Source organism: Glycine max, chromosome 10 (genome assembly GCF_000004515.6).
Source record: "Glycine max cultivar Williams 82 chromosome 10, Glycine_max_v4.0, whole genome shotgun sequence".
Classification (NCBI taxonomy): Eukaryota; Viridiplantae; Streptophyta; class Magnoliopsida; order Fabales; family Fabaceae; genus Glycine; species Glycine max.
Genome location: NC_038246.2, coordinates 50,881,140 through 50,904,909, shown reverse-complemented (window position 1 = coordinate 50,904,909; position 23,770 = coordinate 50,881,140). Strand labels below are relative to the sequence as shown.

At 32.1% G+C, this 23,770-nt stretch overlaps 3 protein-coding genes and 2 non-coding genes across 6 annotated transcripts; all 5 read right to left on the bottom strand.

Annotated features, from left to right (window-relative positions):
* Window positions 1-697: 697 nt before the first annotated feature.
* On the bottom strand, window positions 698-858 carry LOC112998263 (U1 spliceosomal RNA). Its single transcript, XR_003263299.1, has one exon. It is a non-coding gene; the product is annotated as a U1 spliceosomal RNA (small nuclear RNA).
* Window positions 859-2,217: 1,359 nt separating this feature from the next.
* Window positions 2,218-2,368, bottom strand: LOC112998247 (U4 spliceosomal RNA). Its single transcript, XR_003263286.1, has one exon. It is a non-coding gene; the product is annotated as a U4 spliceosomal RNA (small nuclear RNA).
* Window positions 2,369-4,231: 1,863 nt separating this feature from the next.
* On the bottom strand, window positions 4,232-7,324 carry LOC100499844 (Rab GTPase family protein). The gene is made up of 8 exons (NM_001249871.2): window positions 7,053-7,324; window positions 6,907-6,979; window positions 6,309-6,409; window positions 5,632-5,697; window positions 5,245-5,342; window positions 4,989-5,051; window positions 4,825-4,917; window positions 4,232-4,611 (listed from the first exon to the last, which is right to left on the bottom strand). Exons 1-8 carry the CDS (start codon window positions 7,123-7,125, stop codon window positions 4,528-4,530), a joined length of 651 nt encoding a protein of 216 aa, NP_001236800.2. The 5' UTR covers window positions 7,126-7,324; the 3' UTR covers window positions 4,232-4,527.
* A 3,397-nt stretch (window positions 7,325-10,721) lies between these two features.
* LOC100815539 (WUSCHEL-related homeobox 13) lies at window positions 10,722-13,006 on the bottom strand. The gene is made up of 3 exons (XM_003536718.5): window positions 12,724-13,006; window positions 11,181-11,735; window positions 10,722-10,968 (listed from the first exon to the last, which is right to left on the bottom strand). Exons 1-3 carry the CDS (start codon window positions 12,920-12,922, stop codon window positions 10,877-10,879), a joined length of 846 nt encoding a protein of 281 aa, XP_003536766.1. The 5' UTR covers window positions 12,923-13,006; the 3' UTR covers window positions 10,722-10,876.
* A 3,192-nt stretch (window positions 13,007-16,198) lies between these two features.
* On the bottom strand, window positions 16,199-21,779 carry LOC100526992 (elongator complex protein). 2 transcript variants are annotated; one of them, NM_001250049.2, is made up of 5 exons: window positions 21,566-21,779; window positions 21,150-21,489; window positions 17,820-20,847; window positions 16,860-16,958; window positions 16,199-16,746 (listed from the first exon to the last, which is right to left on the bottom strand). In NM_001250049.2, exons 1-5 carry the CDS (start codon window positions 21,722-21,724, stop codon window positions 16,428-16,430), a joined length of 3,945 nt encoding a protein of 1,314 aa, NP_001236978.2. In that variant the 5' UTR covers window positions 21,725-21,779; the 3' UTR covers window positions 16,199-16,427. The 2 variants fall into 2 exon arrangements, with proteins under 2 accessions (NP_001236978.2, XP_006588407.1); XM_006588344.4 differs by lacking the exon at window positions 21,566-21,779 and having other exon boundaries at window positions 16,263-16,746; window positions 21,154-21,291.
* Window positions 21,780-23,770: the final 1,991 nt, after the last annotated feature.

The following is a 23,770-nucleotide window of genomic DNA, read 5'->3' as shown; positions in this document are numbered from 1 at the left end:
ACTTACGAAAAAGAGCTAATAAAGCAAAACGGATATTCTATAAGTCTGGCAGCAAAATAATAACGCAGGATAAAGACAGTGAGATTGAAGAATGCACGTTCACAGGAAACCAAATTTACGACAGAGAAATGAAAATTAAAATGCAGAGAATGAAGTGAATGAGCGATTGCAAGAGAAGAGAAGGATAGACACCAGATAGACAGAGATTAACAGTGAATCATTCATAGTTTTCCTTTTAATTTAATTTAAAGGAAAATAAACTGCTCTGTTTGTTTCCAAAAGACGCCGATGCATCTAACGTACCCTAGGCATAATCTACTCTACTCTTTATGCCTTATCAAGGCTTTAGTGTAAATAAAACTGTGGAAATGAACATTACATTATAAAACTTTGGGACTTAGAATTGGAAGTGGCCGCAAACTGTGCAAAGGAATATTGCATTATAAAACTTAGGCTTAATGAAGATTTTTATATCTAAAATATAAACAATTTTTAGATTACTACCTATATGATCTAACATTCATAACACGGAACACACAGATGCCTTTTCTCTCTTCATCTTCCAGACCCAAAATATATCTAATCATTTAATCTTATTGATTAAATCTTAATAAGTGAATCATTGTAAGTTTCAAATAATATTTTTCTTATTCCAACAAATAAAAAACAACTCAATCAAACCTGAAACTTAGAATTGAAAGGGACCGCGCGGACGCAGGCCCCCACTATCACAAATTATGATGTAGGCTCTGCCTCTTGGGCAGACCTTAGAATAATACCCCTCCAAAGTGCAATGGAGATTACTATCCTAGGCCATGGGCCATCTTGACCACCCATTGACCCCATCCAGGTAAGTATGTTGTTCAGTAACATATGCTTCAATTTTATAGCTCGTCCTCCAAATTACTTCTTCCAACTTTCCGATGTGGGATTCATTTAAATATAATGTTTTGAGTACTTATACCAATGGTCTCAAAGTTGCAGCTCGTTTTGTTCCATGGTAAAACAACCGGTGGTACTAAATCTAAAACTAGGAGGGTTTGCTTCCAAAAATAGGTGTGCTCCGTTAGTATTGTTTCATTGGTAACAATTGTGACGCACTAATGGCATTTTATTTGTGATACTTTTTAAGATTTTGCAGAAAAAAGTTATAGACAATCTCAACTTCTAGAATTTCCTTTTGTTGGTCATTAAGAGAAGTTGCTTGGGATAATTGACACGACAATCAGAATTATTAGGAGCTACTGTTTCATCAACTTTTGCTACAACAGCTTCAAGAATAACCCTGTGATGACTAGTAAAGTTGTGTAATATTTATTCAACTTAACATGTCTTATATATTAACACAAGAAATTAAAGAAGATTCTAGTATGTCCGTGTTATATCCAATGAGTCTACCATACGGGAGACAGTCTGAAGCAGGAATGTTAGGACTTAATGAAACCCACTCATAACAGCCAAAGGAGGCAAAATTAACACTACATAACATAAAGGGAATGAAATACTACAGAAATTATGCAAATTCTAACAGTGAAATCTTACTCATTTTTTATAGCATAAACCATCCTCAATCTGCTAAACCTGGTTGCAGAAACATTAAAAAAAACTTGGTTTTTTTAGGGATGATTCTTAGTTTGGCAACAAAAGCTCTTGACACATGTTTTTGCATCTTCGGTTTTTAATGATACAAATTACCCGGTTCCTTGTCTAGTAAATGCTACCTAGGTCTAAATTACTGCATACTGGTTTACTGTATAACCACGATGTTATCTAAAATCTATTCAAGCATATGTATATAAGGATACTCAAACCAAAGATCAAGCATATGTATATAAGGATACTCAAACCAAAGATACATTAAAAAAAGTAATATGTTGTCTAAAATTCATGAAAAGGATTTTAGAAAAGAGATGACCCTTTTTATAATGTTTAATCATTTATCTTCAGAAGTGAAAATCTTAACATAAAAAATAAGTTGGCTTGAATAATAAAAGTAGTAATTCTTGACAACGTCAAAGTACGTGCTGGCAATGTATAAAATACACGGATTGCGCATTCAACGCACTTCCTTTTATTGCTCCCCTATAATTTCAACAGGAACAAGCCAATAAACTTAGCTATGGTTCACAATTTAGAAACTTCAAAACACAGTCAGCAAAAGCAGAGCCATTTAGGCCCCACTAACAGACAAAAAATAAATTGAACTAAAAATTTTAGGGCTTAACCCCGTAGGGAGCCCTTCCAGAAATTCTCGAAGGCCAGGGGTAAACCCAGGCCTAAGAGGGGGTTTGGAAATAGTTTTCAACCAGCAATAGACGCGCCTCGGTTAGAACCTCACTAGCTGCGTCATTGCCCCAAGCGCAAAGATGCTTTCCTTCTGAGTATAATCTCTCATTTTATATTAGCTGCTCTCAGTTCCATCTCTTGTTCTCGTCCATGTGGGACTTCATCCAACCAGGATTCTCAAGGAGGGAGCATTCCAAGCCACCCCTATAACCGCACAGCTGATAAACATGTTGGAGTACATCCAACAGCTTTCACCAGCCTCTGGATATGTCTTCTTTTACCATGGCACCTAATGAATTAGACGTCTTACAAAGTTTCATCTGAGAGTTACAGTGTTTTTTGTGAGAGTATTTGGAGTTTTGTTTGTACTGTATGACATCTGATGATTATCATTCACCATATGAGGTTAGATGTAGTATTGCATACATTCTGTTGTTGTGATTGTCTTATGTATAATGTGTTTTGTGTATGAGTAAATGACCAATATTTTGGTCATCTTTGCTTTGTTACCTTAATACAATCAACTTGGGTTTGATAAAAAGAAAAATATATGAACTCCCATGTCACTTTGTGGTTGCCTTGGACTAAACAAGTTAGATCTTTTCCATTGTGCTTCAGCTACTCTCAGATTTCTAATGTTCACAGAACTGATATCTCCTCGAGAGGTTTATAGCGTTCGGTTCTTTTTAAAGGAAAGGAAATGAAATGAACTTTGCATTTTCATTTCATTCATTATAATTGAAAAGCCTCCCCTATTCCAATCAAATGGATTTTAAGGTAGAGGATTTCAGCTCTTAGATCAAATTGAAATACGATGGAACTCAGTCCATTGAGAAGAATACCAATAGTGCATGTTAAATAAAAAGGAAAAAAGAGGTGCATAAAAAAGGAGCCCTAGGTAAATGTATATTATAAAAGAACCAAACAAGTCAAATTAGTATTTCCTCTGAACAATGACACACTCTTTCTGTAAAAAGGAGAGGAACATAAATTAAGCAGTTCCCATTTTAATCCTTATCCTTGACCATCTGAACTTCACGGTGCTTTTAAAATTACACTTTCCAGGTAAGTTGTGTGTACTTTTTAGTGCGTCCATATTACTTACTTACATCAGAAAGGAGTAAAAGAAAAGAAAAAAATTATTGAATTGAATGAATTGACAGAATAAAAAGAGAGATCTCTCTCCTTTTCACAAATGATTTCTCTTTTCTCAAAGAGCAAACACTCAATTCTCAAATTATTCGAGACTCAGTGAAACCCCTTCCCCTACATTTATTTATTTATTTATTTTTAGAAACAACAATTATGTGAGTGTGAACTTGATACAATCCATTCTGCAGTGAGTGTCAAACCATGTCTGTTGTCTAACTTGACACAAGTAATGCACAACCATCTTTCTAATTCATATCGTGGCTGAAGCATTGCAGTGTACTAATGTGGAGTTCTGTGAGTCTTTCCATACAATGCAAGCGGGAAATTTCGTGTAAACAAACACGCTATAGTGCTATACGAGAGTCATGAACTCCAGCCCAAGTTCGTACTTATTTGGTTAAGTATCCCTTGTTAGTCAATGCTCAAAACAGGTATTAAGTGAATCCAGAATACAAAGAAAATGACAAGTTTCCGTCAAAAAAATATTCGAAAAGCTTCTCTCAAATTTACTGACTGTTGTTGCCAAACATCTCAACTAGATTAATATATTTATAACAAAACAGGCGGATTAGAAAACATGCAAAAACATTTTTACTTTTTCAAAGAAACTTGGTTCCACCTTCCGAACCAAACCATTTTATCATGCAATATTAGTACCCGTGGACCATTTTAGTAAACACGGCATTTCACATTGCCGTTTAAATGGCAAGGCTTCCATTTTCCTTCTTCGTAAAAAATTCTTGGGTTTGCCTCTAGATTCCTATTCCATCAAAATAAACATTTGGACCGATATTCTGCAAATGATCAAGCTGTTGTGATAATCTATCCGCATCTAATCAAGATATCCTTTTTAAGTGTCACACTACAAATGAAATAGGAAAGTGAAGCAAATTAACTAGTCACAACAAATTCCACCAACTCAATGAGCAAAGAATTTAAAATATTAACTTTAAAACACGACATCTGCAGTTGGGAGATACAGAGGGACAAATACATGCTCCCACTTTCTAATGTCATCAGAATAACATTAGCACCCAGAAGAGTGCTATTGCAGAAACCTGCACCTCTTGCTACAGATACTGATTCTTTTCATGAACCGCAGCAAGCCGACTTTTGTGCAGGTTGACCACCACTGGCTGCCTGGTCTGGTTGGTTAATCTTGATAGTCTGAGGCTGAATCAACAGAGAAGAGAATATCAGTGTTCAGCAATACAAACAAATCTATGCACTTATTTTGAAAGTTAGCATTAATTCCTAACAATTATTTTTCTTTTAAGTACTTGATACACGGTGGCAAAATTTTAGTCTTTCAGAAGAAGAGAGCACTTGCATTTCTCAGGAAAAAAAGAAAAACAAAGGACATTGAGAAAAAAGTTTGCAAATTACCTCAGCTCTTGAATCTGTGTCTGCAAGCCTTTGCTTGATATCTCTTGCTATTGAAAAGAAAACCTCTTCCACATTCATGTTGGTTTTTGCACTCTGCATGTGTTCTTCAATATAAATATAATGAAATCACAAATAATTTTAATGAAAATGTTATTGCCACTCACAGTTTCAAAGAACTTGATACCATACTCATCAGCAAGTGCTTGCCCTTTGGAGGTAGGTACAGCCTAGAGAAGAAAAAGGAAAAACTTTTGTTTCTATCAATGCAGACAAAGAGATAGCTTAATCTGATATCAGTAAACAAATGTGGCTTAAGGAGCATGGAGCCAATAATGCAATATCTTCTTAATCAACTAATTTCCAACCTTAGCCAACTAAGATATAAAATGTAAATTGCAAAGTACCCCAAAATGTACATACCCTTTTACTTTCATCCATATCAGCCTTGTTGCCAACAAGTATCTTGTTTACATTGTCAGAAGCATGTTGTTCAATATTGCGAATCCAATTCCTAATATCTGGATAGCAAAAACCAAGCTACATTGAAAAACAAAAGATGGACAGAACAGATGAAGTAAACTTAACCATAAAAGACAGATTCTTTTGTCTACCAGTTAAATGTAAATCAGAGAAGAATGGGAAAAATAAGAAATAGGCAAAATATGAAGGAAATACAATTTATCAGGTCAGCTAAAGCTGAAATGAAGTCTACAATTCTCAGACAATTAGTGCATAAAAATACATCAAAAGAATGTCATTCACTGAAATATCTTTAAACTTCCAACAAAACCAAGGAAAGGAGATTACTATTGAAAGATGCTTCATCAGTAACATCATAAACCAGCAAGATACCCATGGCTCCACGGTAATAAGCTGCAACAGCATGTAACATTGTAAGACAAGTTTTCCTTTCATCAAAGAAATGGTAGATTAAAGCATTGTGTCCTTCTATGTAAGTATTAAACATGCCAGTATTTAAAATCACTAGTGTAATTAGATTAAGCTGCAATAAAACTTTGAGTTGGTTTATGCATGGCTCCACAGTAATTAGATTTAAAATCACAGGGCTCCACAGTAATAAGCTGCAATAAAAGTTGGTTTATCCATAGTATTTAAAATCAATAATTGAACCTGTTAAATTAAAGCATTGTGTCCTTCTATGTAAGTATAAAACATGCCAGTGTGTAAATTAGATTTATGAGTCACCATAATGAATGAATTAAATCACTAATCCTTAGAAAATTATAACTTCTGCCCAAAAAGAATTATTTTCTATGAAAATGAACTTCTCAAAACTTAATTGACTAACCGACAATAGTTATAAAAACTAATTCCCTTTCAATGTTTATTTTTCTCAATCACAACTATAATTACTTCAATTGACTTGTACAAGAATACATGGAAACATATGATATTATTACCTACCAAGAGGAAAGCTGCCAATTGTGAATTCACAGCAAGGTTGCACAAGAGAAAACACATACCTGTGGTAATAGTTCGAAACCGTTCCTGACCAGCAGTATCCCAGATTTGTAACTTAATCCGTTTGCCGTCTAGTTCAATGGTTCTTATCTTAAAATCGATACTGCCATACAACATTATTATAATAAGATTTTATTTTCATAAACAAAAGGATATAGATCTGGTACTCCGATTGTGTACAAATATTTGTGTACTGTACACACACTAAAAACATACAAGACAATATGCTACCCTAACAATGAGAAAATGTCCATATTAAAAACACTATTCACTAAAGAAATTGTTATTCATACAACAACTCATACAATAATTTATACAACAACATTTTTTGTGTATTTATCTTTCTCCATTACATCTCATATTTCTCTAATAGTTGTAAAAAAATTTGTATAATTTGTTGCATAAATAACATTTCTCTCCACTAAATGAGCTCTAGATATTAAGTCCAAACTTGCTATGCTTCCAAAAAAACACAAAAATAGCGAGTGGAAAGAGGAAACAGAGATGTAAGCATTTTGAAACAAGACAAGAAACAGCTACAGCATTTTTCACAAGCGATTAAAAAAAAAAGAGGCGTCTAGAGATAATAATTATACTAACCCAATGGTGGTGATAAAACTGGTTGTGAATGAGCCATCAGAAAATCTCAAAAGCAGACAACTCTTCCCGACACCTAGAATAATTAACGATCAAAGGTCCATACATAAAGCAATGAATTGAATTGAATCTAGGAAAAAGGAACTGACCGCTGTCGCCGATAAGAAGAAGCTTGATGAGGTAATCGTAATCGGCACGAGCTCTAGCGGGTGCTGCGGCCATCGCAGAAATGAAATGCCCTAATCTGATCGAAGAAGAAGACAGGGCTTGCTGGTGCCAAATGCTTACAACTTACAAAGGAAAACCAACGAGGTCGTCGGATCCAAATGCCTTTGCCTTCTCTCTCTCTCTGCTCTGCGCCTATCATATCATTGCCACCACACTTCTTCTTCCATACTCCTGCGCACACTCTATTCTCCCCTCCATCACATTAACTACTCAATATATTCAAAATACTATGTTATTTAATAAAAAAAATGTATTTGGTTAGTTAGGAATATTTTTTATATTTTCAAGAATAATTAAGAAACATTATTTTTCCTTAAAATACATTATAATTACTAAAATGTCTTTTATTATGTTAAAGATGATATTTTTTCATAATACAAATAACTTTATTATAAGATTAATAATGAATAAACAAATTATACTCAAAATGTTATATATCTTACATTCTCGTCACAAAATCTCTTTTACCATTTCTTTACTATTCATTAGAGCATGATCTAAAATATAGTTATATTTATTGACATAACAACCAACACATGGAGGAAAAACCAATAATCATTGCAAGTAAAATTTATGAGATTGACGTCAAATAAAAATTTGTAGTTGAACAAAAAAATTGAGAATAATAAAATGAAAAAACATAAAAGAATGGATCAAGAAGAGTGTGATAGTGAATAAGAAAAGAATATATGTGTAATTTTACTCATAAAGGTCATCTTTGTATTATGAGAATAAATATTCTCTACCCCAGTGTTAAGATTAAATATTGGTTAAAAATGATATTATTATTTATTCAAATAAAACTTTTATACAAGATTAATTAATTTATTACTTCATAACAAATGTGTGATTATTTTTCCCTTATTATATTTCCAAGACTAAAAGATATATCCCTGAAACACATGCCCCTTAATTAGTTTAAAATTTCTATATTATTAATTACTTAAAATAAATTTAAATATAACTTTAAAAAAAAAAAACAATTCCCATCAAATATTATCTTACAATAAATATTTAAAAATGTTTAAATGTATTGTAGATATCCGATAAATAAATTAGTGAATACTATTTTAGATTCCTAAAAAAAATATTTGTCTTGAGTTCATAATAAAACAAAAGTTTTTTTTTCCTTTTTATTTTTGTTTTAGTTCTTTTAATATATTTATTTTTTTATTTTTATTCATAAAATATGTAGATAATTTATTATGAGTCTTTTCAAAAGAATTAATACAAAATAAATAAAATAAAAATATTATAAAATATCTAAAACATATTTAAGTTTTGGTAATAAAAATAAGGATTAATGTAGATAATACATCAGAATGACTACCATAAAATAACAAGGATCACAAATAAAAAAATTATTTCATCAGAGACTAAAAAAAAATATTAAGAACTTAAAAAAAACGCTAATTATATAAAAGTATTTAAGTTGTAAATGTTTTCAGCCCAAACTAAAAAAAATTATCAACAATCAAAGACATATTTAAGTTTATTATAAAATTTTATCATTTTTAATTATATAATAGATTATTAATAAATAAAATATAGTGTAAATGTATTTTAATTACCTTTTATTAAATCCAATTTATTTTTTAATTTAATTGAGATGCTTTAACCCGTATAGAAATCTTGAGAAATGACAGTAATACATTTTATGACACAACTTTTTCTATATTTTTGTATTATTGTTAAATTTATCGAAAAACACAAGAATTATTTAATACATTCCAAGGATCTCACTTTTTGTCTAATGCCCCGTAAGCTACACAGTGAAAAAGAATTTACATTATTTTCTAATCATAAATCATGAAGGGCAAGTATGTTAAATATACATTAACTATCTATGAATTCATAGCAATAATGGTTTTTAATTATTGTCAAACAAAAAAATAATTATTTTTAATTGGAAAAAATAGTATAAATTTTGTAATGTTTTTGAGGAGAGAACGTTAACATTTTATTCCAAACGAACAGATAAGTTTTGAACATTGGGATTTGATAGTATAATTTTTTAAGATTATTAATTCTTAAGATTATCGAGACTAACTATAACACTTTTTTTCCTTGAATAATTAATGTATGAAAAGAGAATAATAGTAGTAAAGTTTTAAATTTTAAAACTATTTTCTTCAAATATTCAATCCGTACGAAAGTAAAAGAAACAATCATAGTATTTGTTATTTATGAACTAAAATAGTTAAAATTAATTTGATAAAAATATAATTAAGGCAATAAAAAGTTAGAAAAAAAACGTATAAAAAAAGATAAATAAATTTTAAAATAATTTCTTATATTTAGAACAGACGGAGTACGTGGATTGATTTGTTTAATTAAAAACATGTTTTTATCTTTTCTTAATAGGTTTTTAATTTGCTAAAAAATTTTTTTTAATCTAGGTAATATATATATATATATATATATATATATATATATATATATATTTTGTTTTAGTCATTATAATATATTTATTTGTAGTACATATAAGATTCAATTCATTTTGAATTAGTCCTTTTGAAAATGTTAAAAGCAAACTATTTATCTATTACAAGGATAAAAATGAAAACTAAAATACATGGATTAAAAGAAAATAATAAGGAATGAAAATAGAAAAAAATGAATTTTATAAATATATTTCAAAATAATTTATAAAAGCTATAATAAAATATAATTATAAAAACTAAAAAACATATTTAAATCTAATTTTTGATTTACTTATTGAAACTTACATCCCTTGATGATTAATTGTGTTAACTACGTCAATGACTTAACCTATGAAATACTTAAATATGTTTTTAGTGAAATTAAATTTTGAGTAATTTTATTTTTAATTTTCCAAAATTATGTTATTGATATTTTTTAGGACACAACTTGGATGGACTTTCTTAAATATCCTTGATATTGTTACTCAAAGTTAGAGTCCCATCTTAGTAATTTGCATAATAGAGATTTGCGTTAAATGTTAATATATATTAGCAAGGCAAAACTTTAATTTTATTCGAAAATGATATGAAAAGACCTATAAATTAAAGCTGTATTTAAATTTTTTTCATATTATTTATTGGTTGACAATGTAAATTTTTTTACATACATGCTTATTAAACTATTTTTTACATGTTATTTAATATTGATTCATTCTTTAAAAGCATAATAGCTTCTTTAAAGCATGACATATTTATTAGACAACTAAATTATTTTTTAAAATAATAAAACCAATGATAATGTTATTAGCAACTTAATTACATTGCTCTATAATCAAAGTCATATATCAATTTTGTTGGTTAGTGATAAAGGAATCGGTTTTCTTTATGCATGATTTTGGGTTCGAGTACCAATGAAAGAAAATAAGAGAACATTATGAGGAGATATTTGTCCATTAATCTGATACACCCAATTCAACTTACAAGTAATTAAAGCTCAACGTGATCATATAGTAAATTATAAATACTGAATAGCGTGATACAGACAAGACAATGAGTATACATAATATAGGGAGGTAATAAACTAATACTCCCTTTAAAATAGGGTTGCAAAAAAGTTGTGACGGTAGAAAATAGTGAACTTGTTACCAAGAAGCCAACTTCACAGTATGAAGTAACATTTTTGTGCTATTCTATTGATAGTTTTTCCAGTAAATATTACATTAAGTTCTGATTATATTGTTTCAGTATAATCTATCATAAACATTAACACAAGCCAACCAGCACACTCACGATTCTTTACAGCTCACACTAAAAGTAAGATCTTAACCCGCTAGATTGAAGTGTCCTGTTTGGTGGAATAAATTGTAGCTCACACTCCCACCAACTTCCATTTTCCCACCTATATGCTCACTCCCTGCAAAAATAAGAAGATAAATGAATTAATCTTAGATTCTCTAAAAAAAAAATAAAGTATATAAGTTAATTTTAATTTTCCTGATAAGTTTAATTAATCATTTTTTATTTTCTCTAAATACTTAGGAAGAAGTTTATCTAACCAGAATCATACCAAAAGAAAAAGATTGCTAAAGAAGCGAAGAAAGTGAAGGAAGAATAGATGTTACATACTTGAGTTTGACAGCACCTCATTGAAAACAGACACATGACTCAAATTTCTTGTGGATTTCAGATTGTCATCTGTTTGGAACATGGAATATGGTTTGTTGGAATCTGCAGGGTTCAAGTACTGCAAGTAATCAGAGTGTACTTGAGGGTTCTGGAAGCACAACTTTTCAGCCCCTCCAGAAGTTGTACTTATGTTATTATTATGTTGGGACTGAAACTCTTCCTCAGCTTTTGTCTTCTTATCCTTAGAATCAACCTCAGTCTCCACTTCTGATTCAGTGTTGCTATAAGCAGCCACATTTTGCAGCTTTCTTTTGGATCGAGCACGCCTATTCTGAAACCAATTATACACATTTGTTTCAGAAATTTGGCCATGCTGGCCCAGTTCAGCAGTGATTTCCTTGATTTTTTCCTTGCTTGGAGTTCCATTCCCTTGATCAAATATACGTTCAAGAATTTGAAGCTGCACAGGTGTAGGTGTCCACCTTTGTCTTGATGTTATTTTGTGCCCACCAGATGTCATCAATGGGTCACAGTATATGTTTCCCAATCTAACCCCTAATGAAGAAAACAAAATCAAAACATCAATATTTTCTTCAGAGAATGCTTGATCTTAAGAGACAAATGCAAATTTTTAATATGTCAATCTCAAGAGTGCATTTAATTGTATGAGCTTCAGAAATGTTTGCTATATATTCAATCCATAAATATTTATCTGTCTCTCTTGGTTGAAAATAAAACAAACCAACAAAATAGTTGAAAGTTTACTGCACAACTTGAAGGCTATGCTTATGTGGCACACAAAAGCTGTCAAAGCAAAAATGCAAGGAAAAAATCAACTAGGTTTGATTTTTCATTGTAAATGACCAGCTTGGTATCTTTACTTATTCAGAAATTTCCTCTATTTTAAAATAATTGTCACTATGAATATCTCTATGTATTGAGATAATATTATTGAAATCAAATGAAATTGTAATTAATTCTTTAAAATGAAGGATATAAGTAATACTATATCTTCTTAATTATAAAATTATTCAAATATTTTATGAAATAAATCATTAAGATACTTATTGGTTATGATTACAAATTTGAAATCCAATGTGCCTTGTATATCAGGGAAAGGTTGTTGTTGATATTTTTGCGCTGTCATTTTCTGATTTGTAGAAACAGACTGGTTTAAATAGTTGAAACACACAAAGACAAAAATAAAGAAATTAATAGGTAGGTATATAGTTTGAATGCCAGGAAACATGATTTAGATGGATCTTACTGAGAAAAATGGTAAAGAGAGTTCAAAACCTTATAAGTGAAGGCTTTGATTTAACAACCAACAGGACAAGATACCAATGGGAATATAGTGGAGAGGAGATAAATGGTGCTTTTTCTTTATCCGTAGAAATGGTAGAAATCGAACACAGATATAAAAGAATTTATAATAACCGCGTCTTGCTGCTCAGCCAATTGAGCTTTAGAGCTCTTGGTGGAGATAAATGGTACTGAGAACAAACTTATTGAGGCTCATAATCAAACAATAAAAAGAAAGTACCTGCAAGATCCTGTTGAGCTGAGAGTGTTCTGTGCATCTCAATAAGTTGCTCACAAATGGTGCCATAAACTGCTATTTGCTTCCTCAGAGTTTCCAACTGTTCATCGGTCATGACCTTGACATACATGAGTTCCCCGTTGGCATCAACATTCACATTCCCACTCTGCAACTGTTTCTGCAATTCCACCACGTTCACCATCTCTCTCTTTGATGATTGTGAATTATAATGATGAGAGAGAGAAAGAGAGATGTCAGCAAAGGTTGTCAGAAAATAAAAGCACAAAGTGCGAGAAACAGACAAAAAACACAAACATTTTAAACGAGAACCTTAGATCCTCTTTCACGCTGTGCCACATGTGACTCCTTCCTTATTAATTATACTATTATTATTTCTGCGGTGCCTACTTATAACATCTTTTCTTTTCTTTTTTTTTTTGACTGGACTTATAACATTTTTTAATAAATAGAAAAATATATGAAATGAGATTAATATATATATATATATATATATATATATATTATCGAAACAACATTACTCAAATTAAAAACCACGTAGAGAACTAAAATTCTTTACATGAAAAAAGATTATCTTAAGGGTTTCTTAAATTTTATTATGTACAGTAGTTTTTTTATAAACTAGACTGTCTGTGTGTTTTATTATTTAAATAAAATTTTATATTAACTCGATCAAATAATTATGCTTAATTATTAATGAGATATTATATTCTAAAAATCAAATTTAAATTATTTTGGAAACCTCGCATGAACTATCAACTTTGTCTAAAATTAATTTTGTTTTATTTTAACTGAATACATTTTGATTAAAAAATTAGAAGAAAAAAAATGAAAAGTCTTGAATGCTTAAAAATGCCTAACTGATCCAGTAAAAGAATGACTAATTGATGTTTGACTGTGTTGTTTTCTTTTGATAATATAATAATGATTACATGACAAAAATAGTATACGGCATTTCGCAATTTACGTGTTGCGTAACATTTTTTTTTTTTACCATCGTTAACGTTGGCCCTACAATAATTGCTTACTTTTGTTGAATGGTCTGTTTTTTTTAATCTTTTGGTTGTCTTGGATGGTTTCATTTAACTTCATACTCCAACGTTATCCCAAAACCCAAAACTATTTTAGGTTTTGGACGTGATTAGGTGTATAATTTAATTAAATATCTATTTAATAAGAGTTTATTTATAGATTTGACTGTAAATTTTATTGAACTAAATTAAAAAATATTCTCACAAAACTATTTTATTTGATTAACTGAAATAAATTAAAAAATTAATAAAAAAAATCATAACACTCAACCTAAATATTTTAAAAGTTTAATTAACATGTATTTTTATTTTTTAACATTTAAAATTTTATAATCAACCAATAAAAAATTATTATTAATATGACTTTAAAATAATTATTATAAAAAATGAATAAACGTATCATATCTAATAGTAATCTATACTTCAGTGAGACTAACGATTATTTACTATCAGTGTGAAAATACTAACATTCTCAATCAATAAAAAAATGTTGTTAATATGATTTTTAAGTTATTTATAATAAAACTTATCACACTGTAAAATTTTACACTAGTAATATACATAATTTATTTTCTCTAATTAAATTACGACATAAAGAGTTTTACATGCATTCTAATTAAATTAATATGTTAAAGTCGTTGTCTAAAGTTATATCGTCTAATTCACTCTTACGTTTGAGTGGTAGTCGATAACTTGTTAATGTCTGTTGAGACCCACCATCTCAACTACCTGCCCATCTCATCATTCGTTTATTCTTCTGATTAAAAAAACAAAAAGAAAAGAAAGGGATGGCTATGATAAAACGAAAGGTAAATCATGTTTTCTGTTTATAAAAGATTAGTTAATTAAGATTGACTTTAATTTTAATATACTATCAATGTAACAAATTACATTGTTAATCAACTAGAAATAAATCAAATAATTAGGGTTAACCAAGTTTGTTTCTTAACTTTTTTTTAAAATTTGATTTTTAGTCCATTAATAAAAGTTAAAATTTGATTTTTAAACTTTTGTTTCAGCAATCAAGTTCTCTAAAATTTTATAAATTTTAGTTTTTAATCCTAAACAAAAGTTTGAATCATTATTTTTATTTATTTAATGAGATTTTAGGATTAAAAAATGAAATTTTTAAAAGTTTAGAAGAATAAAAATTAGGAAGTAAAATATCCAAATAATTATCGGTATGATTTTTATTCTTTACATCATATATTATTTACTCATTAATATTTTTATTTACTAAACAATATTAATTTTTTAGTTTTATGGAAATATATATTTTTAATCTCCATCATTAGTTGTAGTCTGTTGAATGATAAATTTATAACGTGTATTATTATTTATTACTCTATTACCATTTTAATTTAAAATAATTCGTGCGGAGTTTACGGTGCAAAAGTGGACATATCAATGAATTTATAATATTTTTATGTTTTTTTAACTGAATATACTTTTATGGTAATCAAGAGGTTCAAGAGGTCATCGATTTGAACACAGTTGGGCCCTTTTTAATTTTATTTTTTCTTCTTAATATATATTTAATTTTATTTTTCTTCTTAATATATATTTATCATAAAAAGGGTGGCATTCAAACACTTGTAAACTACTTTCACAATATCGACTTTATTTTTTTTGTTACATCACATTACATCTTTTACTTCTATATTTGCTTATTTTTCATTATGTGTAACGATCATTTTTGTTTTTACATATTCATTTGCTTCGTACTTGTGAATTTTTCATAATTACGCGAGATTCTCCTACAGTCCTACATTCCCCAATCTCCACCCTAGCTCCCATTCTAATTCCTGTGTAAAATGTTAATAATTATACGAATGTCTTAGTGGATCAAGCAACACAAATATAATCAGAATCATAAGAACAAAAGTCCACAACTACCATATCAAAATCATAATAATAATAAATAAATAAAAACCTTACACAAATAACTTTAGAAGAAATAGAGGATACTACGAAACTAAAATCAGAAAAACAGGAGAAGGCTATTCAAGGGGGAAACATCTTGTTTAGTGATTACTTTAAAATAACGATTCTGATATCTACTTTTATCGGTGAGATCTTAAGAAGAGTACTCAACCATATTGTTAGGTTGAATATTTCATATCCTGTAAGTGTACAGAGGACGTCGATATTGAAACATTTGTGACAATGATCAATAAAACATCTTAGTTGAAATAAAACATTGATCAATAAAATATATAAAGGGATCGATTATCTCATTTTAATTCAGTCATTCGTTTAAATTCTAAAGATGAACAGGCTTTCCGTTAATTTTCACGTTTAATTATTTCGATGAAAGGTTAGCTTTTAACACAAGCATGAACCGTCATTGCATTTTTGTTTGTATTGCATTTTCAGAAGCACAAGTACGTGAAAGGGTAGGATGAAACAATATTAGTATTTGGGAACCATTTGATCACAACCTTAAATGTTTCCGTTAAATGATTCATAAAGTCTGATCAATCCACTCTCATCGAGCACTAATCGGCTTTCATTGTTAATATAGATGTTCAGTGCAACACAATCAATTCAGAGTGATTATACAATCATAGTTATGGGACAAGCTCAAAAGAAACGATGCTAATAACATCAAACTGCATGCAGATACATCTAACAAAAATTTATGTTAATTTGCTACGCTCACTCATAGGACAAAAAAACTTTAAGCCGCCACGAGAAAGCCTCTGAATTGTGAATTTCATTCCTTACTTTTTGGGTATATTGCTCCAACGTATGTGCATACTCATTTATGGTATCATTAGATATTGTATCTTCAGCTAATTTGACTGCTGCCATCTGAGACAATTGAAAGTTTTCCCCCGTTTGTTGTAGCTTCTTACATGTTTCTCCCTCACCAAACATCATAAGGGAGACCAACAAAGATTTCAGCTCACGTTTAGCTTCCACTGTCAGGGACATGCCTTTCAAATGCTCCACCAAGGCAATCTCCTCATCAGGACTACAATAAGAAATAGAAAACTATTACTTCAAAAGTAGTGACTAATGATTAATGAAAAACAATAATACAGGACGAGGGGCAGAGGGAAACAAAAAATTCAATTGTCAAGATACCTCCCAGGACGGATTTTTCCTCTCTTCTTCAGACGCCTAGTTTCTCTTGCCTTGCTAGTCGCAGTTGAGCTCATTGAAGCAGCAGAACTTTTCTTGGTCCTGTTGATGAAATGAGGAAAACAAATGAAGCTTCCAACGGCAGAAGTATAACATAAGAAATAAATATAACAATAATGTGAAAAGAATTAACCTTTGTTATTCTTTTTGTATGAAAAGAAAAATAAGCATGATTCAATTTTATCATATAGTTAATGAAATAGCAAGGCTTAGCTATTTTTTACAATTCAGTTTTAAGAAAATGAGTCATAAGAGTAACTCAATTAGGGACACAATAGCTGTCAAGGTCAAATAATATGGAACATTACAAAAAGAGAGAGATCAGAACCATAAATGGGGTATGATAGATAAAAAGTGTTTGAATGTGACAAATGATTCTTTAACCCCAAAGGAGGAGGGGGTGGGAAAAGGAGTGTCAAACTTCACTCAAACAACTGAGTTTCAACTCTATGTCCTTTACCCGACAATAAATTCATTTATCACAAATATTATAAAGTACAGAGACTATAGTTGTAAAAACCAAAATAGCGAGCGAGTTTGTTTAAACTTAAAATAAGCAATTTTAAAATAAGTGTTTTTTAAAAAAGCGCTTATTTAACAAGCAGATAAGATCTGCTTCTCAAAATAAGCAGAAAACTGATTTTATTTAAGCAAAACCAGTTTAGACAAATACACTAAAAAAACCATAAAGCTGCTTATTTTATTAAAATAAGTACTTTTTTTTAACAAATAAGTTTATACAAACTGGCTCAGTATCTCACTGCTAGACTTTTGCAGCAGCATTGAAAACAGTATATTCATTTAATGCATGAAAGGCCAGAATGGAAAAGCACATTAAAAATTGATGTTCTCCAACTGCCAAATAGTATAGACAGATATAGGGTATCAAGGAAAAATACATACCCTGTGGTGTATGCACTCATTCCACTAAAATTACTGCTAGTTTCTGAAGCAGCATCATCATCAAGATCACTTGCTGCACGTTCCTCTGACTGGAGCTTTGCTGCAAGAAGTAATCTTCTCTGTCGAACAGCCAGGTAACGTGCCAAGTATTTCCCCACTTTCTCTAAGCCTTCCTCATATTCACTGGTAAGTGTGCTTGCACATTCCAAAGATGCACTCTTCACTGTTTTAATTAAGTCCTCTCTTCTATGCATAAAAACAACCCTCAAAGCCTCCTCCCAGTCCCTTGCAGTAATCAACAAATTCACACCGGTGTTAACATCTCCACAGTACTCCAGGGCAATTTTGGCAGCCTCCCCAGGTTTACCTAGTGCTTGAAGTTCTTCACAGAGCTCACTGGCAAGATGTAGTAGCTCATCCTTTCCCAAATTAAGGAACCCAGCAACCGTAAGCACCCCACTCCAGTTATTAATAGCACGATAAGACTTCAGAGCCTTATCCAGATTGAAACAGGACATATAAATTGCCGCAGCATCTTCAAAGCATTTTTCATCACTAAGATAATCCCCCCATGCCTCAAGGAATGGCTTCTGCTTGGTAGGGCCAGTAAAAAGTTGAAGAGCCAAAGGAAAAAGTAGAGGGTTTTTTTTAACGAGTGTCATACAATCATCATAATAAGAATCTCCAGCAGAAGCAATGTGTCTGAGAGCCTTTTCAAACCTTTTCAGCCTAAGGTCAATATTATATTGCATTAATAGAGTTGGCATACGCTCCAATTCCTGTAAGAAAGGAAGAAACTCTTTTGGATCTTTCTGAGCATTCAATGCCACAATAGCTGCAAGATTTAAATCATAAAGACCCAAAGCAGCTTCATATACAGCATCAGAGTCAGCTAACCACAAAAGATGCTTCAAAGCTTCTTCAGCAGAAGGGTAAGACATTCTCCCCTGGTCATCAGCATGAGACAATTCCTTTTCACGAATAACTTTTATTCTCTTTAAAGCATCTTCAAGTAATGGAGGATCACTCTGAGCTAGAGTGGTCAAAATGCAAAGCTCCCTTGCAGGACTTTCTGTTATGTGATCCTCAAGTGCTTTTCTTACAGCCATCAAAACGGAAGAAACCTTGTTACCAGCAAGAGAATTCTGGATGCCCCCAACTAGCATAACATCAGCAACCTTTGGACAGGGAACAGAAATGTGATTTTTATAGAGTTTCTCTATAATATTTTCATTCTTTATGGAACAAACAAACTCGGTTATGTAACCCAGATTGTTAACCTGCCTGACAAATTCAGAAGCTAATTGTGAAAATGCTTGCCAGCCACAGTAATCAACAATTACATTGAAATTTATCCTATGCCTTCTAACCATAAGTAATGCATCTTTAAAGCGCTTTTGAACTAATGCATTAATGATGGAAACCAAAACCAACTTTCTAGGGCATATACATTCTAGGTTTCCCCGAGTAGTTTGCAGTATAATGGCAGCTTCATCTCCATGTAAAACTCCAACAATTTTAGCACCTCTCTCCCATATATTTATGAAGCTTTCATTTTCTTCTTTTTTTCTACTGTTAATGCGGACAAAGTTACTGTACTTTGAGTCTAACTCCCCATTAAATACATCTGCAATGTCAACAATAAAAAGCAAATCTTGTTTAGTTGCAAGGATTAGATGTGTGATCACTTGGTCAGCCAAATTTGAGTAAAATGAGAAGCTGCTGCAGTTGTTGCAAAGTATCCCCGCATTAGCATGCAGTCTGCCAATCTCATCCAGTCCAAAAAGCACTGATTTTGATAGGCCAGCACTGCCAACTAACGCTACACTCATCCAAGGGCAAGCTGCAGAAAAACCTTGATGTTCTTGTTCTAGAGATCCTCTACTAATCCCAATTTTTGATACATACTCTTGGATTTCCCCCCTAGAAAACTGAATATATGCAGAGTGTTTACTAGCAGGATTGGAAGCGATGCCAATAACCAGCTCTTCAAGGGTATTTCGATTTGAAACTGCTGCATGCCAGCCTGAGCATGTCAGCAATCCTGGAACAAGATCCTCAGAACATTCAAGTTCCACTTCCTGCAAATAGAAGCCTCGAAGTCCACCCTCAGTCAATGAGGTTTGAAATAAGTCATTACTATGACTAAAACCATAATGTGAAATGGCTAATAGCTTATGGGAATCCAACCATTCAAGATGTAAAATGGATCCAAATGCCATTTCTGTATGAGAGTCTTCAACACTGAATTCTTTCCCCTCTAGTTCTTCCCAGGTTTCAATTGATGGAAGCTCCACAACACATAAGCTACCATTTGAAAGAAACGCAGCTAACTGGTTCTTAGAGTGTTTGCAATACACTGCCATACCCCGGACATGAGAAGAAAATTTCAAGCTAAATAAATACATAGGAGGTGGCATTAAGGACAAGGACAGTGGCGTTACATGAATATTGGAGCCATCGACAACCAGTGCAACAGAATTCTCCATAACAGCCGTGATCCAAATAAAGTTAGAAACTGTGACCTGACCACCAACAGTCCAACAAATTAACTGCAGCTGCTTCGTCGGATTCCAAATGAAGCTAACTTCATCTCGCTTCAAGTATCTAATTTCATGCTTCAGGTACCAGTGGTTATTACTAAAACACCATATCCTTACAGCATCATAATTTTCACATTCAACAACACCTGCGAGAAGATCAGAACTGCAATTCCACTTGAGAAGTTTAACTTTCGAATCGACACTAAACCTGCTTCTCTCTAATCCATTCCTCTCAAAGAAAACAACAGAGGGAGATTCATTTCCATCTTTCCCATCACAAACAGCTGCAATTTTAGCACCACTGGGCATCCACTCCAAAACTGCCCCAGCAAAACTTCTCAGCTCCGAAGAAGCAAGCAAATCCCCTGAATCTCGATCCCAAACCTTAATTTTCTTAAGCAACGAACCAGAACCACACGCATCACTCATCGTAGCAAAGTATTTCCCATCTCCTCGCCAAGACACGGGAAGAAACTCCCCTTCACCTGAAAACACAGAACACTCACAATCCTAAACCAAACTCTACATAGAAACACAACTTAAACAACCAACCAAATAATGATACAGCGCAATTATATTCATAAATTCGCTTTCTCTTTCATCTCACTTTCGCCTCATTTTTCTTCCTAACTCTCTTGTTTCTATTACATCTATCACTTTCTCTCTCTCTCTCTCTCTCTCTCTCTCCACCATTATATCCCCAAATTGAACATTTCCCTAACAATAGTTATAGTAGACAACAAATGAGTATAAAAGGCATTGAAATTAGGGCTGCGGTGGTCCTTACTTACGGGAACATCATCATCGTGGAGTGATGTTTCGTACAACACGTCCCAATCGTGAGTCATCACCAAAAGCTGCCCGAAACCGGTGGTTACGGCGACGAGTTCTCCGTCAGGGCTGAGGGAAACTGCATTGACGCCGCCGTCGAGCTTGCCAACGACTTGCGTCGCGTCGGAGGCGTCGTCGACGTTGTGGAGCAAGAGAAGGCCGTTGGAGGTTCCGAGAAGAAGCGCTTCTTTCTCCATGAGGTAGTCGAAGGAGGTAACGGCGTCTCCGGGTTCGAGATCGACGGTAACAGCATCGGAGGAGGAGAGCGAGGCGTTAGGGCTCCAAACGGCGTTCTCCTGCCACACAAGAGATGTCAGAATAATAATAATGGCGTAATTAGTGAATGAAGATTAATGGAAAGTAGAGACGGACGTGGAAAGAGGAGAGATGGGAAGTGTAAATGAGATTGTGGGAAGAGAGGAAGAAGATGCGGTTGCGTTCGATGTCGAAGCTGCAAAACCCTATAGTTTCCTCGTTAGAGTCAAGGGAGAGTCCCAAGGGAACCTCCCCAAACACCTTCAAGTTCTTCATCCTCAGCCTCACCTCTTCTCTTCTCAGACTAACTAGGGTTTATTTCTCCTCTGGCCACACTATTTATACCTTTACAAGATACTTTAATATATATTTTTTTTTTAATGAGAAATGCTATTTAGCATCAACAGTTAACACAATTTCTAATATTTCTTTTAAGACATTATTCATTACTAGTATTAGCTAAGTTTTATTTTAAAAAATAGTCTCACTTCTTTTTATTTAATAAGTTCACTTCATAATTTTATAGATCAATAAAAATATACATTTAAAAACATATTAGAAAATATGTTCATAACAATATCCTTCGTTATAAATCATCTGTCTTTCCTTCAAATTTATAGGAGAAGGATTTTTTCTATTATTTTTTTCTCTCTAAATTCTTAAACAAAGAAGAATAACAAAAATTTTATAAAAAAAATGCTCTCTTATTTGTTTTCCTTTCAATTAAACACACTAGCATGTTAGGTTATGATAAATATTTTCATGGTGCACTTTGATTTGATTTAAATGTAATTAAAATCTAAATCAAATCAGTTTAATAAATTTTATTTTTTATGTGCAAAAGTTTTGAGAGACCACTTTTAATTTGACATGAATAATTACGTCAAAAATTGAAATCAAACATGTTAAAAAACAATACATTAATAATATTGATGAGTTTTTTCTACAACATGCAAGTAAATTATGTACAACTTGTTATTTATTTTTATTTTTTTGAAGAAACCATAAATATCCACGAGACAATCTTATTTGGGCAGGTTAATTCATTACGAGTGGAAAAACTCTCATTCTAAGTATCAAGACAATTGTATGCCCAAAGCTTAAACTTGTCGTCAGTAAGTGGGTAGTTCGAGCTGCTCCTACAACAAGAACCTGTCATTGAAGGGAATGTTTGGATTTGGAACCTTAAGTGGAGGAGGAAACTCTTTGTGTGGGAACATAATATTTTGTACAGATTACTTACTATGATCCAACTCGCAATATCTATGATGTGGATAGATGGTCTTGGAGGAATGGATCCCAACAAACATATTTGGTTCGAGAGATATATGGCCTACTAGCTCTTCATCAACTTGGCTCCTCGGGGAACCTGGATTCAAAGGTTTTAAAGTGTTTATGGAAGATCAGAGTTCCATCAAAGCATCTAGTTTTTGTTTGGAAAGTCATCCTATATAGGATTCAATCATGATCCAATAAGAATCAAAGGAATATAAGTTGCAACTCAACAGGGATTGGGTGCCCAATACGTGATCTAGAAGTCGAAACATCCTCTCATGCTTTGTTCACATGTGGGTTCGCTTATCAGGTTTGGATGGGTCTATATAACTAGATTGGCTATTCAATGGTGCTTCTTGCGGATCCGTCGGTAAATTGGTGGCAACACTGTGCTATGATCTCTGGTTCAAAACGTAGACAAAATTGGTGGATTGTTTGGATAGCTACGATTTGATAGAATTGGAAGATGCGGAATGTGACTGTTTTCAAGGATGGTAAGGCGGAATTGGAACACTTGTTGGAATCCATAAAACTTACATCTTGGAAATGGATTAAAAGTATTGGGGAAGAGATGTTCCATATCATTTTTTGAATGGTATTCTCAACCTCTACTTTGCTTATGAGGGCAAAATATGTTTTCAAGCGGCTTTTGTAAATACTAAATGGGGTAGGTGGGTCCATTTATGATATGATGAGATCAAACATAGGCTTAGTTACAGTATTTTGTTCTCGAATTCTGCTAAAATATAACATAACCAGTAACTGTTTTGTGTTAGAAGTGCATGGTATGTATCAACTATTATATACCTTGCTTGGTAGCTGTATAACTTATACCCTACTTTATATATAAATTCCTATTCGGCTGTTTCCAAAAAAAAAAACGGGGGATAGATCCGAACAAGTCCTTCAAGGTCTTTTCCTGTATGTCGAGTAGTTGATTCTGAACTAATACAAACAATATAATTATCCCCACATCACATGTTATTTAACAATACTCTTTCAGCTTTGAGGATTGTCATAACTATTAATCCCCTAAAATTCAACACA

Excerpts from the sequence above, each read along its gene's own strand:
- LOC100499844 (NM_001249871.2), bottom strand. The coding sequence starts at position 7,125 with ATGGCCGCAGCACCCGCTAGAGCTCGTGCCGATTACGATTACCTCATC. Across the intron at positions 6,410-6,906 it reads AGTTTTATCACCACCATTGG|TATCGATTTTAAGATAAGAA; the intron begins GTTAGTATAATT and ends GTTGTATGGCAG. Across the intron at positions 4,918-4,988 it reads GTATCAAGTTCTTTGAAACT|AGTGCAAAAACCAACATGAA; the intron begins GTGAGTGGCAAT and ends GAACACATGCAG.
- LOC100815539 (XM_003536718.5), bottom strand. The coding sequence starts at position 12,922 with ATGGTGAACGTGGTGGAATTGCAGAAACAGTTGCAGAGTGGGAATGTG. Across the intron at positions 11,736-12,723 it reads AGCTCAACAGGATCTTGCAG|GGGTTAGATTGGGAAACATA; the intron begins GTACTTTCTTTT and ends TTTCTTCATTAG. Across the intron at positions 10,969-11,180 it reads TGAGGTGCTGTCAAACTCAA|GGAGTGAGCATATAGGTGGG; the intron begins GTATGTAACATC and ends TTATTTTTGCAG.
- LOC100526992 (NM_001250049.2), bottom strand. The coding sequence starts at position 21,724 with ATGAAGAACTTGAAGGTGTTTGGGGAGGTTCCCTTGGGACTCTCCCTT. Across the intron at positions 21,490-21,565 it reads CCCATCTCTCCTCTTTCCAC|GAGAACGCCGTTTGGAGCCC; the intron begins GTCCGTCTCTAC and ends CTTGTGTGGCAG. Across the intron at positions 20,848-21,149 it reads CGATGATGATGTTCCCGTAA|GTGAAGGGGAGTTTCTTCCC; the intron begins GTAAGGACCACC and ends CTGTGTTTTCAG.